The sequence below is a fragment of the Neovison vison genome, chromosome 3 (genome assembly GCF_020171115.1).
Source record: "Neovison vison isolate M4711 chromosome 3, ASM_NN_V1, whole genome shotgun sequence".
Taxonomy (NCBI): domain Eukaryota; kingdom Metazoa; phylum Chordata; class Mammalia; order Carnivora; family Mustelidae; genus Neogale; species Neogale vison.
Window position 1 is genome coordinate 40,295,282 of NC_058093.1, and position 18,073 is coordinate 40,313,354.

At 40.7% G+C, this 18,073-nt stretch overlaps 1 protein-coding gene across 1 annotated transcript in view; it reads left to right on the forward strand.

Moving 5' to 3' along the window:
- The window catches only part of DIS3L2 (DIS3 like 3'-5' exoribonuclease 2), a 366,805-nt gene that overhangs the window by 168,776 nt on the left and 179,956 nt on the right, over positions 1-18,073 (forward strand). The window contains exon 8 of the mRNA XM_044241854.1: positions 3,674-3,921. Within this exon, the coding sequence (XP_044097789.1) occupies positions 3,674-3,921 (248 nt within the window). The remainder of the gene's footprint in view (positions 1-3,673; positions 3,922-18,073) is intronic.

Sequence of the window (18,073 nt, forward strand, 5' to 3'; positions counted from 1 at the left end):
ATTCACAGACCTGTACCCCTGGGGATAAAAATATATGTTTATAAACAATAAAAAATTAAAAAAAAAATAACAGGAGGGAGAATTCTGAAGGGTGAAGAGAGGAAGGCAAGTCAGTTAGGGACTCCTCCCTCCTTCCCCAGAAGTAGGAGATGGCTGGGGAACACCAGTAGGGAGGATCCTCCCCCAATAGGTATATGGTCCAGGAGACCTTTTTCCTCATGGGTCTGAGACCCTGCTTTCCCAGCCAGAGACCCTTGGCATACAGGCAGCAGCAGGGTCCTACCACAACTAACAACCTGGATGGGAAGTTTCTTTGTCCCTACATGGACGTGAGTCTGTTCCTGATCCATACTGTAGAGACCAGGTGGCTAGCCCTGAGGAAGTTCTCCTCACCCCCTCAGGCAGTACCGGCAGAGAGCGGCTGGAGCCCCAGTGGTTCCGTGTCAGCCAGACATCAAAATGCTACTGTGCAGTCTTTGCTGATGAAGTTGTCATTGGAACTAGAGCCCACAAAAGCAGTTCAGGGTCTCTGTGCTAAAACAAGACAGGGTGATCTGCCTTCTAAAAGAAAACATTTCAGTAAGACCTTGCATCTCCCAACATAATAGTCAAAAGGTCCAGGTACAGTAGAAAATCATTCATTATACCAAAAACCAGGACATCCTCACCTGAGTGAGGAGAGACAACTAACTGATGCCAACACCAAGACGGTGCAGCTGACGGTGACTTGAAATCAGCCCTCATAAATACGCTTCAACAAGCGATGAAAAACTCAAAACAAATGAGAAATTAGAAAATCTCAGAAAGAAATAGAGGTTATTAAAAAAAAAAAAAGAACCGAGTGTAAATTTCAGGACTAAAAAATGCAGGAACAGAAATAAAATACTCAGAGGTTGGGCTCAGTAGTAAAGGTGACTCAGCATAGAATTAGTTAACTTGAGAAGAGATCAGTTGAATTCACCCCGCTGAACAGAGAGAAAATAGACTAGAAAAAGTGAACAGAGCTTCAGGAAGTTGTGGGACTGTAAGGTAGATTCAGCATTCAGACCACTGGAGTCCTAGAAGGAGGGGAGCATCAGGAGAGTGGGGCTTATAGACTGTGCTTACTGGGAGCAGGTTAAAAATACCTGAGAGATTTTGAGGTTGGAGCAATGATTGTATAACATGAATATGTGTAGAATGGTGTCCATCTTCTATCTGCATCATTGTAATTCTCCTCTTTCTTTTTTTGAAGATTTTATTTATTTATTTGACAGAGAGAGAGATCACAGTTAGTCAGAGAGGCAAGCAGAGAGCCTGATGTGGGGCTCTATCCCAGGACCCTGAGATCATGATTTGAGCCAAAGGCAGAGGCTTACCCCACTGAGCCACCCAGGTGCCTCTGTAATTCTCTTTTGATGGACTCCATAGCTTGTGTTTGAGGTTGGAGAATAGCAGTGGCCAAACTGTCCCAGAATTGAGGATTTTTTAGGGTGGGTGCAGTGGAAGGGAGAGAGAGGTGAGGCATTTGACGACAGAGGTGAGAGGACTAGAAGTGCTGGAAGATGATGTCTCTCAGAGGTAGGAAAGGATTCAGGCTGAAGAAGTAGCAAACAGACACAGAAAGCAGGCTGCGGTCAAGGCGCCAGTAGGCTTGATGTGGTGAAGAAACCGTGGAGTGGGGCCCAGGAGATTAGGGGACCTGGACAGTGGGTCAGTCTGAGATGATTGGGATTAGATCTGAGGATGCTGAGTGGTGGCCATGAGGATAAATTGCCAAAATGTAACGGAAGTGAGGGCCACTGGTACTGAGGAGGTATGGGGACTGTGAGGGCAAGACAGTGGCTGAGTCATTCACTGGGAAGTGTAAGCCAGGTACTGCAGAGTAACTAGGAGGTCCGTGGATGACAGTAGCAAGAAGGGGACAGCCTGAACCATGAAAGGTTGCAGGCATACACACGAGGTGGGAAGAGTATGGTCTGGATGTGACAGCACAGGAAAATAAGGGGCTGAGCGTGGAGAAGGAGCAGCGTCTGTCCAAAGGGCCTGGGACAGACAAACACACATGAGGATGCAGTCAAGGATTCCTGTACAAAGGACATGGCAGCTTGTTCAAAACAGTGGTGTTTTCCAAGGAGGAAGGAAGGGTCAGGAGAACGTAGAGCCTCTCACGGGACTGAGATTTGCAGAGAGGACAGATGTCCTGCGGGGTAGCAACCGGGTGTCCCTGGGGCAGAGGAGAGGCACGCTGCCTGGTTGGAGGCTCTTGGCAGACAGACTGAGGCCCCACGTGGAGTCAGAGACACGAACAAGAGCAGCAGCCAACTCACCAGCAGTCTGGACCTTTGCTCAGTGGTCAGAGTGGAATGCTGGCAAGTAATTTCGGTGAGCGGGTCAGAGTGCAGACTGTCTGCAGTGGGAAAGGGGAATAGTTCAGGGAGAAGAACTTCCCAGGGTGGGTGAGGGGATTCACTTTCTTCGAGAATGTGTCTCTTTTGGTGGAAATAGTATGTCCTTGTAGTGCTGTGGTGGTCTGGGTCTTGGCCTGGTAAAATGAGAGAATGGGTTTAATGTTGGAAAGAAGGAAGGTGAAAAGGTTTCCAGCCTTTTTGTTTTTTATTTTTATTTATTTTATTTTATATATGTATATTTTTTTTTTTAGAGAAGGAGGTAAAAAGGGTGAGCAGTGGTGGCAGGGGTTGAGGGGTAGAGGGTGGGGAGGAGGGAAAGAGAGAATGTTAGGTAGGCTCCATGCCCAGTGTGTTGCCCGATATGGGGCTCAATCTCACAACCCTGAGATCATGACCTGAGCTGGAATCAAGAGTTAGAGCCCCACCCTAGTCACGAAGGCACCCCGGGTTCCAGCTTTTAAGGGCATAATAAAGACCAATTCCTTATTTATATTTAATAACATTTTTTTTAAAGCAACTCTTCATGTGAGAAAAATATAATGCAGGGCAAATACTTGGAACTGTACTTCCTACTGGAGTCTGACATACGTCCTTAAGACATAGGTCTTTGTTATAAAAGCTGTTTCATGGGTGCCTGGGTGGCTCAGTGGGTTAAGCCTCTGCCTTCAGCTCAGATCATGATCTCAGGGTCCTGGGATCAAGCCCCGAATTGGGCTCTCTGCTCAGCAGGGAGCCTGCTCCCCTCCCCCTTTCTCTGCCTGCCTCTCTGCCTACTTGTGATCTCTCTGTCAAATAAATAAATAAAATCTTTAAAAAATAAAAAATAAAAGCACTTTCATGTAATATGTCCATGTATTGCATGGTTTGCCTTGGATAAATATGCTTGCTAGATACTTAAGTTGTTGCAGCTTAAATATGCATCACTTAGGGGGCCACGTGGGTGGCGTTAGTTGGTGAGCATCTGCCTTTGGCTCAGGTCATCATCCTGGCATGCTGGGATCAAGCCTCACATCGAGCCCGCATCGGGCTCTCTGCCCCTTCTGCTTCTCCCCCTCTGCCTGCTGCTCCCCCTGCTTATGTTCTCTCTGTCAAATAAGTAAATGAAATATTTTTTAAAATATGTGCATTACTCAGTCACAGAGCATCACTGAGAGGCCCTTCGTTTGGACCTAGAGAAACTGCTGGGCCTAGATCATCGACCAAATAATATCTTGCTGACTTCTCCCAACTGTTATCCAGCCCTGTAGATAAGCAACATTTGACTATATCTTTGGTGTTTTCAGGTGGTTTACATCTTGGAGAAAAAACATTCCCGGGCAGCAACTGGCTTTCTCAAACTCTTGGCTGATAAGAACAGTGAACTGTTTAGGAAATATGCCCTGTTTTCTCCCTCGGACCACCGAGTGCCTAGAATTTATGTGCCTCTCAAGGACTGTCCCCAGGACTTTGTGACCCGGCCTCAAGATTATGCCAACACACTGTTCATCTGCCGCATCGTGGACTGGAAGGAGGACAGCAATTTTGCCCTGGGGTAGGTGATCTCTGGCAAGAAAAACCACAGAGTGCACACAGAGCTCAGTTTAGGTGGCCTTTTGGTAAACGCTTTTGTGTATTCTAATTATTATTTCTTTATTAAAACATAGGTACTTGGCATATTTGGGTCCTGGTTTTTCAGAAATTGTTCTTAGCTATCACTTTGGTAACTGTAGGCTCCTTGAATTGCCAGGCAATAACCTCTTTTTGTTTTTGATTTGGGACATAAAACATAAGCACATTGTGAGTCTCTACTTGTTTCCCTTTATGTCATGAACCTTGTTTGTACCTGTGAACTGAGGGATTTATTGTATTGAACAATCAGACTCTTCCGTTCAGATGCCAGTGTTAAAATATGCAAAATTCCAGGCATTCCAGGGGACCCCAGCCTCTGTGCTTTAAAATATAAATATGAGGGAGCACAGTGTGGGGGTGGTGGAGGTGAACAGGTCAGTGGTGCCTGGGGCCCCCTTGCAGACCATTTGTGTCTTCCTTCAGCTGGTGTCGCAAAAAGCAGGTCTTGGACCTGGAGGAGGAGGATTTGTGGCCAGAGCTGCTAAATAGTGGCAAGATTGAGATTTGTGTCTGAGTGATGCCGGCCAGACTGCCCGGGATAAATTCTCTGCTATGCCTGTTTCACATCCAGCGGGGGAACAACAATGTCTGCTTTCAGGTCCTGCATGTGTTCTCCAGCATCAGGATGGGTGTCCGCTTTGTATCTTGGGAACACTGGGGCCAGGACACGCGGTTCTGGGCTGGTCACTATGGAGCTGGTGTGACCAATTCCAGTGCGGTCATGCGGGCCCAGCTGTCTTAGTCAAGGGCTGTTCTTGCAAAACAACCTGACCAGTGCCTTTCAGGTCGTGGGACCATTGGCCAGGGCTTCTCATTAACAAAGGGCAAGTACCTCCTCAGCATTCTGGGTACTCCAGGATCCATTAGAGGATCCTGCTGGGCCCTCTCTTCAGGTTCTGGAAATTACTAGAAGATAGTTCTTTCCTCAGAGCTACCTACTGCTGTTACAGGGCAGTCCTTGCCCTGTTGGTGAGCACAGAGGAAGGCTGGTCTTAGAGAGGGCTCTTTGCCTTCCCCGTGACTACCCTCCGATTAGCCCCAGTCCCCTCTGCCCTGTCTCCTCTCCTTTCTGCTTTCAGGGGCTTTGTCAGTCCCTTTAGAAAAGGCCTCTCATCTCAAGTAGAATCTCTTCTTTGTGGCTGGGAAAATTCCAGCCACCATGGGTGGCAAGCTTCCCCTCCCGCAGCTTCAAGGCTGGGATCAGGTCTTGCAGGTGAAAGTCAACCAGTTCAAAAAATGTTTGGAGACCTTCAGGGACCCCTGTGATTGTATGGTGTATAACATTTTTATTTTGAAATTTTCCACAAACATTGAGATAATAATACATCAGCAACAACTATCTGCCAATCATGTGTAATTTATTATTTTGCCAAAATATAAATATGAAAGTATATCTTAATGATGCACTTTGTTTGCATCTATCCTTCCTAGGTTTTACTTATGGTGTTAAAAATTAAGTTGCCTGACTGTAAGTAGGAAAGGGTACCATGTTTTTATAGAAGGTGCCAGAAACTAGTTGAACTTAAATATAGATGATGTGGTCACAGAGCATCATGGATAAACCGCTTCATTTCGCTCTGAAGAAACTGCTGGCCCCAGCTGTTTGATCAAAAGCTGTATCTGTTTTTTTCTTATAATTGTATTCATTTTGAAAGAAAAGCAATAGTAAGTTTTAGCTGTATTTTTAGCCCTTTAAGATGGATGGTGTCTGGTTTATGCATCACACAAAATGAAAACAAAGGTGTACAAGCTAGAGAAGTTTGTTCTGACATTTCTGAGCCAGTTTGGTGACTTGCTTGCTGGTTGTCTGACATGTACAGGATGGGCCGTTGTGGGAATGGTGGTTCTGGGAACCCACACTAGAAGGATGGCCACCATGTACTGCTTTTATCGGATTTGTTCAGTACCTAGTCTCTCGTGCCTGGCAAAATAAGTCAGACTAGATCTGTGGGTTATACCTTGTGCCGTTTAAGAAACACTGTCTTGTGCCAGTTTCTCAGTGATGTGAAGATTGGTGTGATTTATATGATCTCAGAGCCGCTCAGGAGCAAGTCTGCTTTCTTTTTTGCTCTCAAGTGGAGTGATTGCAGTATCATCATTTTTAAACCTAACCCGTTATCCAAAGGTGACGTCAACCCGTTGAGTCCTAAATAGTCTTCTGAGGCTTGCCAGTTTCTCACCATCAGCTCCAAAGGCCTGATAACAGCTGTGCCACCTGGCCCCTGTTGATTGTGCTTGCCACACTCTGCTTGGCAGCAGAAATGGAAGACTTTCACGTCAGAGTAGGAAATCCAGCCTTGTCTTTTATCTGCCTTATCCCATTGTGTATAGTTGATTGGACTGCTTCCTTAGTCGTCAAGTTGTAAGGGTGTAGTCAAGAAATCTTCACGATGTGAGTTTCTCTTATTGCTGGAATGGTCTTACAGGTTCCTTTTTCACAGCTGTGCCATTACTTCATCAAGAACTCTTTTCCTTGCGGGTAAATTACAACAGTTGAAAAAGGAATCAGGTCTTTGAAGCAGCAAGGATAGTTGCAAAAAAGAACATTCTAAAATAATGGCCATATATTAGTCATGTTCTTCTCAAAATAAAAATATTTGAAGTTCTCATACTTGGATGGAAAACACTACGAAGTTTTGCTCTGCCTTCTTTGTATAAAGACAATAAAAGTTGTCATTTATGGAAATAATGCCTTTTAAGATCTTAGTGAAGAAGAGAAAACTTATCTAAAGAAGAAAGAAAATGTGGCAGGCTCTCCTGATGAGGTTGTCAGATGGTGTCCCTCTTCTGAGGGGTCTGGGCTGCCACTGTTGAGCCTGGTGTGGGTCGCCTTGCCATTTTGTTCTGGCTATCAGTTACTGATCTTTAGGCACTGAGGTTACTGTTTCCCAGTCAGAAACATCCTGGGCTAGGATTGCCTGGACCTGCTCTCTCATCTTTGCCAGATCTGGACCAGGAGCACGAAGGTGGTGCTTGCTGTGGGTGTGAGCTGTGAGCGTTTGTGGTCTGCTTGCCCAGAAACTGCCGGAAAGCTGAGATTAGCTGAAGTGGCTTCCTTCTGAGTTTCTTCCCTGCCCCTACCCTCTGTTCTTAACAAGTTTTGACCTTCATCTGTCTTTGTCATTGCTCCTAATGATTCAAACCCAAGGTCATTTACTTCTTCTGTAGTTAAATTCAGTTCATGAGACAGGTGTTGACCAACTATGTGTAAGTCCCTCTGCTGTATTGTGAGAAATAGGTATACATGGTGTGGTTTCTCTATTCAAAGAAATTATAGCCTCATGCAGAAGGACTTGTATGTAAATGTCAGAGGATTAATTTGACTCCAAGGAATGGAGTCCTACTTGAGCTAATTTAAATAAAAGTAGAAATTAATATAAGAAACTGGTGGTTTCTTAAAACCCAGGAAAGGAAATGGAGGCAGGCCTCATGAGGATCTCAGAACCAACAAGGTGGCAGAAGAATCACAGCTTCTCTCTTGATGATCCTGACAAGTCCAGCCACTACCTGGTATCTTTTCTGTCCCACTTTCTGCACATGAGCTCTGTGACTATGTCGCTCTGCACCATAGCCGCCTACCTGCTCAAAAGCGTACATGGCCACAAAATGGCGCTGCCAGTCCCCTGCAGGTCACACACTGAAATCTAGGTAATGATACAGAAATTCTAGGGTAGAAAATCTTACTGGTCTAGCCTGAGACAGTTATTTGCCCTGATCAGTAATTTTAACCAGAAGCAGTGGTCCAAGGTCGCACGGCCCACTGCCCAGTCAGCAGGGACTGTGGGACTTGAGTCTCTGGGAATGAGCATGGATAAAGCAGACAGATTGAATGGCCTGTCTCTTTACTGTAGCTGTAGTATGAAGCAGAATGTTGTAAGTTCTTCCCTAGGAATAAAGTAGTTTTCTGTAAGTCCAGAGGGCATGAGTGAAGGGAGAAATCCAGGATTGTTTCTGTGAGAACGGAAGCCTCTTTGCTGAAAGATCACTTGGACAGAGAGTCTGGAGTGAACAGGAGGGGACGGGACTGAAAGCATCAGTCATAACGGGCTATTGTATTAGCACAGAGGAGATGGGGAGAATGCGAAGTAAATGAATTGCAGTGAAGGAAGCAAAAGGAATGAAAAGATTCAGGGAGGATGAGGAAGGTGAATTCTCCCAGAGATGATGACCAATTAGAAATGGGGCATGAATGAGAAGGACAGAACCTCGGGTGAACTTGCAGGCCTCTGACTTGAGTGCTGGGGAGACACAATGGCGTTTCATCCTGATGCACTGCGAGTGGCCTCAGCTCCACCTTTCCCTTCTCTTATGCCTCATCGTTTGCCATTTCCCAAGCTGACTGTGTGTGTTCATAACTCCAGACATTTGCACACTATGCTTGCTTTCCCAGCCTTGGGTTTCTCTTCTCCCTGCTGTTTGTTTGGTGAAATACTCAACTTTTAAACTTAACTCCCTTGTCCACTTGAAAAATCTTCCCTGAGTCCTCCCTCCTGGGTGCTCCCATAGTTTGTAATACTACCATTATTGTAGCTCTGGCCTGTTTGCCTTGTAATTGCTTGTACAAGTCATCTACTTGGCCATGAGTTCCTATAGGATGTGGATACTCAGTGAACGTTTGCTGCCTGGTTAGATGGCCTTAAGGAGGCCATCCATCTTGGTGTCCCCTTCCATGGAAACCTTGCTTCTCTGGCAGCCTTAGTGGCACTTTGGTGCCTCCCACTAAGGGGAGAACAAAGACTATTACAGTCCCAGAGACCTTTAGCTGTTAGAAAGTTAGTTTTCATCTTGTTCTTAGCACTGTCATGAGAGATCTCAGTTCAGCCTTGTTACCTCTGTACATCCTATCTGCCACATTTGCGTGACTCTTAGTCCTGCAATGCCAGCAGAAACCTAAAGGTAATCTGTTCTTAATGAACCCTTGCTGGCTTTTAGGGATCACTACGTTTGTTATACATACAACATATTTAGTACTTTTATTTAGTACAAAGCTCTTGTTCGGGATACTTAAAAAGCCACATTGACTTCCTCGCTGGAATGACTTGTAATTATGTAATCAGATTTATGGCTTTCAGAGCTTCCCAACCCTCTTAAATCACGTTTCCCTTTAGAAACTCTTACAGTGGAATTCATGCCTATATTTTCTGAGACCTTTGTGAAATCTGCCATCCTGAAGTACAGTGTACAGTCACAGCCTTCCGCTTCCAGGATATCATGAGCATAGAGAGATCATAGTCACTTTCTCCTAGATTTGTCATGGTTTCTTCTTGAATATTGAAGGATAATTCCCAAAGAAAATGGGAAAGTTTTATAGGAGCTACTGTAGGGAACATGATAGTGTGTCTTGGCAACACTTTAGACTAACTGAAGTTACATAATGTGAATTGATCTGGAGCAGATAGACATAGTATTTACTCTAGCAAACTTTGGTAGCTTTAAGGGATGGGGAGGAGGAAAAATAAATAGGCCAATGCAAGTCTAGCAGGATTGAGAAATTTTGAGTTGAACATGGGATTGTCTAGGCTCAGTGGGAGACTGTTGAAATGAGGAATAGACAAGGGGTCACAGTGCTGCTCATTTTAATGAGAGCAAAGGAGAACAGCTTCCACTGGAGAGAGTGACTGGGTGAGATGAAGAGAATGGAAGTTCTGATTGATGAGGCTTGTGGTGGAGGAGGAAGTGGTTGGTCGGTGTGGGGGTGGGGAGTGTTGTCTGTTCTGGTATCTTCATCTCCCAGCTTTGACCTGTCAGATGCCAGTTATCAGACCATTAGAAAAATTTACTGACTGATTGAAGCAAATATTGTACTTTTACCACACTATTCAGTTTTGGTAGATGCTGAATTTCTTATGAGGTAGTTATGAATTGGGGAGGTGGTCATTAAATTATATTAAGTAGTAGGAAAATGAGATAGTAACTAGGTTGGTAGAAAAAGCAGACAGGAGAAAATGAGTTTTATTGAGGCATAGCCTATAAGATTAGCAAATTGAAAAATAGCTCTCTCCACTCTTTCCCTCGTTGCAAAAGGAATATTCCATCTTATAAGGGTATGTCCCTTATCTGAAGACTTTTCTGTAGAAGAGGCTGAGTTGTAAGAAACTTAGACTTTATAAGTCCTTTTTAAAGGGTATGGCTTTCACTGGCTGATAGACAAACAGCAAATCAGGCTGAGGAGGGGGCTCTTTTTTTGTGACTGTTGGGCTCCACCTGGTGGCCTCTAAGGATCAGCTTTGGGAAAAGCTCCATCTTCAACATTGAGAGCATTCTGGTCACAGCAGAGCAAAAATCAGAGGGATGGAGGAGAATGGTCCTGAGCCAGGCTTTGGTTACCAAACTGTTCTTTCCCTTGTGCTGTGGGCAGTCATGAACACTTCCTCCCTGGCTGTCAGCTTCATCCGCAAATTCTCGTGCATCTTCTTGAAAATGCTATCTCAACGTATGAGAGACCCGAGCTACCATCAGCCTTCTCTTATACTCCTTAAAGGCTTTCGTCCTCCTTTTTGCTCCCTTTACATTGACATTTGGACCTGTCTTCAGGGCCTTCCCTAAAATCATGCAGTATCGTTGTGCCTTTTTTCTTTTCCACATGCTGCTGTTTTCACTGATCTGCCCACTTTCCCTGACATCCCCATTCCTGACTTGCTGCTTCCTGCTAGTTATGATAATGAGGCAGAAAGAAGGAAAATAACATGTTCTGTCCTCCTCATTATGGAAAATAATATATAACATATGCAGCCAAAGGCATGTTGTATTTGCCACACTTATTCTTTGCTGTGTGATATTAACACAACTTCTGGGCCCCAGGAGCAGTTGGTGATGGATTGTCCTCCCCATGCAGCTTCTGCAGGGTCTAATACCACTGCAGCTGTTCACATGCAGTTTCCAGCATGGACCAGTATGCATGAGAGCATTTATTTGAGTACTAATCACTACAAGAATGTATGTCTGTCCTCCTGTGGATGGCCTCATTTTAAGGCTAAAACTTTGTAAGAATATGTGGTGGAAACAGGGGAATGGATGGTTGAGAACACTAATGTTGACTGTTAAGTGTTCTGTTTTCTTAAGGCAAAGAGGCCAACTTGAGGGACTTTCTTATCATCATTTCTTGTATCTGTAGCTGGTTGCTTCCCTCAATAAGTTTTTCACTTGTATATTACTTGGACCTAATGCATATTCATATAAAATATTTATAAGCACACAAACATAATATGTATGTATGTTTGTGTGCTTATACACACAGCCCCTACCTATTAACTGCAAGAAGTTAGGAATGTTGTTTCATCACTGTTCCCATTGATTCTACAGTAGGACCCAGTTGTAATGTCATTTATTGTGAATGGGAACGGTGTTTGTGGAGGAACTCTGGTGAGTGAGAAATATTGAGGTGGTAATCCTTAAAAATTACTCTAACGAGGAATGTTCTCTATCTCAAAACTATTTATTGTATTATCAAAATTAGAAAAAAATTAACTTTTTTGGAATACATATTATATATTTACTATTAAAATCTTTTAAAACAGGTACCACTGAAAGTAAAAAAACTTCTAGAATTTCACCCCAGAAATAATCACTATTAAGGGTTTGATGTATATTTGTCTAAAACACTGTTTTTTAAATATTTGCTAACATTCATTGCAGAATACATTTCCCAGATAAAAGTGTAACACTTATGTAATTTTTGAATATTGATAATGAAACCAACCCACGAACTCACCACCCAGATTAAGAATTAGATTGCAATATTGTTAAAGCGCCCTGTGTTCCTCTCTAGCCTGACCGCTAGTTTTTCCCCAGGAGGTAACCACTTTCTCAAATATGCTAATCAAAACGTGTTTTTCTTTATACTTTATCTGTATTTATTATCCCTAAAAGTATTACTTTTGCTTGTTTTCAACCTTACAAAGAATACCATGTTACATATATTCTTCTGTGACTTGTTTTTTTTCATTTAAAATTGCTTCTAAAATATATATTTTATTATTTATATTTTTCATTCATTTTAATTCATAATATTTCCATCTCCTGAAATATACCACAATTTATTTATCTAGATGGATATTTGGGTTGAACCAAGGTTTTGCTATTAGAAATAATGCTCCTATGAACATTCCAGAGCTTACTAACTAAAGTTTCTCTAGACTCTACTTAAGGGAAAAATCAATGCGTCACAAGTATGTGCATGTGAAGCTTTACAACTTTATTGTTTTTAAAGATTTTATTTATTTATTTAACAGAGAGAGAGAGAGATCATAAGTAGACAGAGAGGCAGGCAGAGACAGAGAGAGAGAGAAAAGCAGGCTCCCTGCTGAGTAGAGGGCCCAAAGTGGGACTCGATCCCAGGACCCTGAGATCATGACCTGAGCCGAAGACAGAGGCTTAACCCACTGAGCCACCCAGGCGCCCCAGGCTTTACAACTTTATAGCCAAACCACTTTGCACAGTGGCTGGCTGTGCCTGTTTTTAGTCCTACTGGTAGTATGTGAGAGCTTCTGTAGCTTCACATTCTTAGCAACACTGGGTATAGTTAGACTCTTCCATTTTTGCCGTTCAAGTGGGTGTAAAATAGTATCTGTGACCATAATTTATATTTTCCCAATTACTAATGAGATTGAGCATCTTTTCATATATTTATGGTCATTATGTTTTCTAGAAAATGTCTTTATATCTTTTACATTTTATTTCACAGTCAAGTTTTTGTTTAGGTAAATTTTCAGAAATTGCAAAACAATACAGAGACTTCCTATATACCTTTAACCGGCCGCTCCTTATGTTAACATCTTACATTACCATAGAATATTTATGAAAACCAAGAGATTAACTTTGATATGATACTATTAAGTAAAAGTATAGAACTTATTCAGATCTTACAAGTTTTTCCACTAATACCCTCTTTTTATGGAGTCTGGAGTCCTACATTTCAGTTAGTTGTCACATTGTAGTTGTTCCAGTTTGTGACAATTTGCCAGCCTTGTCTTTCGTGACCTTGGAACTTTCGAGGAGTGCTGGTCAGTGATTTTGAAAATGTTTCTCAACTTCGTTTTGTCTAACATTCTCTCATGATTAGATTCAGATTAGGCATTACTGGGAAGGATACCACAGAGGCAATGTGCGTCATATCAGGAAGTATATGATGTCACTTTGTATTACTGGTGATGTTAACCTTGATCACTTGGCTGAGGAAGTACCTGCCAGAATTCCTAACTTAACTGTTTTCCCCTTATAATTACTAGATTTGGAGGAAGTTTTTTTTAGGTTACCCAGTTATTCTGTTTCTGCTTAAACTTTCACCCCCTCATTTTAACATTCATTTTTTTATTGGGCTGTTACTTGATTTTTTGGAGTTAAAAAAGTATTCTAGGAAGTAATCTTTTTAGCAGTTACTGGTAGGGAAAATATCCTCTCTGCAGTTTATGACTTGTTTTTTCATGTTACTAATGTTAACTTATGAAGAACAGGCATTTTAAGTTGTATTTTCTAACTTTTTGACACTGGCATGTAGAATTACAATGAACTTTTGTATATTAATCCTGTATCCAGCCATCTTGCTAAATGCCCTTATTAATTTTAATACTTTGGACAGAGTTTTCTTTAGATTTTCCATGTGGAAAACCACATCATTGGTAAGTAACAACAAATTATTTCTTTCATTCTAATCCCTATAACTTATCTTCCTAAACTGGCAACTCACAATTGAAGAGAAGATATTTTCTCCATTGATAAGTGATGAAAGTTCAATTTTGAATGAAAGTGATAGTAGCAGGCCTTTTTTTCCCCTGGTATTTTTGAAATGCTAATATTAGTAATTTTGCTAATGTGGCAACTAGGTTTCAAAGGATCTAGATACCTAAATACATGTCTTTGGGTTTTATTTGTTTGTTTTTACTATCTTTGATTTTCTTAATTTTCCTTTGGAGTTTCAAGGAGGAATTGTATGCCCTTTTTCCAGGCCCCAAAGCATTAGTTCATTTATTCACTACACCATCATGTTTTGGGCACCTAAGATGAACAAGTGTCAGTGTAAGATACGGAAATAATGTTTCTTTTCTTTAGGGTGATCCTCTTCATCTGTTGGTAGAGAAGAGGAGATGTACCTAAAGCACTATGACACAGCTAGAAAGTAGCATGGGCCAGAAAGGACATAAAACCAAAGGACAGTGATAGCACTGAGGAGAGAGATCTGCTCTGGAGGACAGGATGACTTCCTGGCCTTGCTGTTATATTCATGAAGGTGAAATGAACGTGGTACATGTTTTATGGGCCTACTTCAATATGGAAGCCATAAAGGGGAGTGCCTTTAAGATAGAAATATATTGCTTAAGGAAGGAGCTACTTACAGTATTTTTAAGCTCTGGAACCAATAGTACCTTGTCAATGTGTAGTGGATACTTGCAAGATATATGATGTGAGCAGTGCTGAGATTTTATTTTTGGTAATAAGAGTGTTACATTTTTTATTGCAGAGTGAAGGATGGGAAAGAAAAGCTTGTTTCTCACAGAAGATATTTTTAAGTATTTTATATTAGTTAGGATGCTTTTGACACCATGTGATGGAAAACCCTGACCCAAAGTGATTTAAATTTAAATAAGGGAACATAATATTTTACATAGGTGGAAATCCAGAGGTTTTGCAGGTTCCAGAACTCAGTGACTTAAGGATGTTAGCATTGGCTGTCTTCAGTGATCTGAAGTAGTAGAATCTCTATGGTAGTGAACGTGGCAGCCAGTATGGTCAAACTACATGCTTTCTTTTTTTTTTTTTTCTATAAAGATTTTATTTATTTATTTGACAGACAGAGACCACAAGTAGGCAGAGAGAGAGAGGAGGAAGCAGGCTCCCCAAAGAGCAGAGAGTCCCATGCGGGGCTCGATCCCAGGACCCCAGGATCATGACCTGAGCTGAAGGCAGAGGCTTTAACCCACTGAGCCACCCAGGCGCCCCAAACTACATGCTTTCTTGATCACATCCAGCAAGGAAGGGGAAAAGCCTATCCACCAACCATGATATTGATCACTGTCTCCAGGGGAACCATACCCCGATTTTAATAGAATAATGAAGATCTACCTCTGGAGTTGAAAATGAAATGAGACCCCCATATGAAAAAGTTTAGGTGTCTGTTAGAAAGGAGGAAGGAGGGGATTAATGTTGGGCGGGCAACCAGTACTGGGCATCACAGGTTTTTATTGGATTATAATAAATGTTTCTATGTATTTGTAATTTAAAAACGTTACAATATTATAGGAAGTTTAGAAAATGGGAAAAAAGTCACTCATCATCCTTTCTAAAATAACGAACACTGTTTTTAGTTGTTCCCCTTCAAACTTTTCATAAATGTTTTTACATAGTTAAATTATATTATACTTTTGAACATTTCATGTTTTTGTTTTATGTCAGTATTTTTATGATGCTACATTTTCCAATTATTTTTCTGAAGTGAATAATAAACAAATGAACAAAAATGCTATGATTCAGTTTATCATTTACCTTTTAGTGAAATCTAGATTATTTCTTTTACTCCTTTGATTCATTTTTTTCCCATCTTATTTTATTTCTTTTCAGTGTTCCAGCATTCATTATTTATGCACCACTCCCAGTGCTCCATGCAATATGTGCCCTCCATAATTCACTTTATTTTTAGAACATTTTCCGATTCATAGAAAAATTGTTAAGATGGTACAGAGATTTCTTATATACCCCAGACCTAGTTTCCGCTATTATTAATATATTAGTATGGTACATTTGTTACAGTTAATGAACTTTAATGTTATTAACTTTAATGTTTAATGAATTTTAAAAATTATTAACTGAGGTCCATACTTTTTTTCAGAAATCCTTGATTTTTAAAAACTGAATGTCCTTTTTCTGTTCCAGGATACCTATACATTTAGCTGTTGTCATGTCTCCTTAAGATCTCTTGGCTGTGAACTTCAAAGTTATTTTTGAAAGACATATTTTAATGCGGAGTAGGCTGATGTGTGGTATTTAAGAGAATCAGCCAGACATTTTGATGCAACATTGAGTCATAGCTGTCCAAAAGGAAGCAGCCATCTTTTATGATGATGAGAAGACAGAAACTTAGAAAGCTATAATATTTGAACTATAAGATATGAAAGAGAAAATTACTTTCAGTATTCATCTTAAGTAAAACTTACACCAAAATTTAAAAAATGAAAGCAACTGAAGGTTTAGAGGGGAGGGGATGGGGGATGGGTTAGCCTGGTGATGGGTATTAAGGAGGTCACCTATTGCATGGAGCTCTGGGTATTATACACAAACAGCGAATCATGGAACACCACAACAAAAACCAATGATGGACTGTATGGTGACTAACATAACATAATAAAAAAAATTTTTTTTAAATGAAAGCAAACCCTTCTATAAGATAGACAATGTATATGAGTCCGTTCCCTGGTAGGTTTTGTTTTTGTTTAGATCCCAGGGTATTCTGATTTTTAGGGTAATGGCAGAATTTATGAGTAAATAGACAACACGAGAGTCTTTCTGGAACATCTAAAGCCCCAAATGCCTAAGCTCTTTCAGCATGCTGACCTGTTAGATTTTTGTCTCCTGCAGGCTGTGCTCAATTGTATCTCCAATGAAAATCTATAATAAATTTATTTAAATAAGGTACTTGAGAAATGTTCTCTGGAACTTAGTAAAATAAATGTTAATTACTACTAATAGTAACTTGGAGTCATTGATGACATTTGGAAGTCATAACCAAAATATAATTTTGTTTTTATGAGCCATATTGTAATTTTAGTAAACAAAACAAGATTCTTCGGATTCAGAATATAGCCTAGTGAAAACTTGTGCCGGAACAAAAAGCACCAATAAAACAAAAGAGGTTTTTTTCATTAAATTTCAGTAAAGGTCCATTCAGTGACTGATATGACTTGTTTGACAATTAATATTAGGTCCATCTTCACCTGCCTACTTTTGTCATCCTTCCTTCTCACCTTCTGTCCCCACAGAGGTGGATTCAGGACTCAGCACTAGGTGTCTTTTTTGGAGAAATTTCTCCATCTCTGGGAGGCCATAGTTCTTCATCTAGTAGTTTTCTGGAAAAGGTTTATGAAAACTGTATTCTGTTCATTCCTTCTTGCATTTAGAAATCCTTCATCTACAAAATCCAGTAACGTCACTAGACTGTGTTTCAGTGGTGTTTTTCTGTATTAGATTTCCTGAGACATGGCATATATGCCCTTTCTTAGAGTATAAAATTTCTTTTATTTCGGGAAAGTTGTCTTAGTATCTTTGAAATGTTTTCTTTTTTTCTATTCCATGTATCTAGTTCCTTCCTTCAGGAATACCAGTTATGCTAAAGTTGGATCTCTTTCATCTGCCTTTCATATCTGTCCGTTTTCTCTGTAATCTATTAAACATTCTTTTTACTTTTTAATTTCAATTCTCTCAACTTCTGTCAAGCTATATCTTGATGAACATTATTTTTTTTTCAGTCAGTTTTTCATTAGTTAGCTCCTGTATGACCTTCATTTTTGTAGTGGGTTTAATTTTTTTTTCTACTTATTTCCTAGGTCTGAAGCACTAGTTTTTATTTTCTTTGTGAAATTAATTTTTTTTTATTCTGCACCTGCATCTTTACTTTGACTTCTTTCCTTACAGTGGTGATATAGCCCATGAATATCTTTGGTCAAGATAGTAATTTCTGTAGCCATATACTTACAGGGTATTTTTTTATCCTTCTGCAATTTCTTTTCCTTATTTCTTTCTTCCTTTCAACATTCAGTATTTTCTTGTTTAATAGAATGCCCAAAATATTGCCTTTCCATCTTTAAGTCATGAGGTCTTCCCAGATTTTAGTATTCTGTTTTAAAAGTTGGATATTGTAAAATGCCTTTTGTTCAAATGTTTAGGCTCTTTTCTACTTCAGGCATAAGATCATCATTTTTGGCCACTCTGATGTCACCAAGTAAGAATAGGGTGGCCAGTGTGCTTTAACTCTACCTTACAAAAACTGTTATTGATGCTATCACCACATAGAAGAATATGTTTCTTTTCATGCTAGTGTCATTCTTTAAAACCTCTATATGATCTATGTCATTGTGTATACTTCTCCC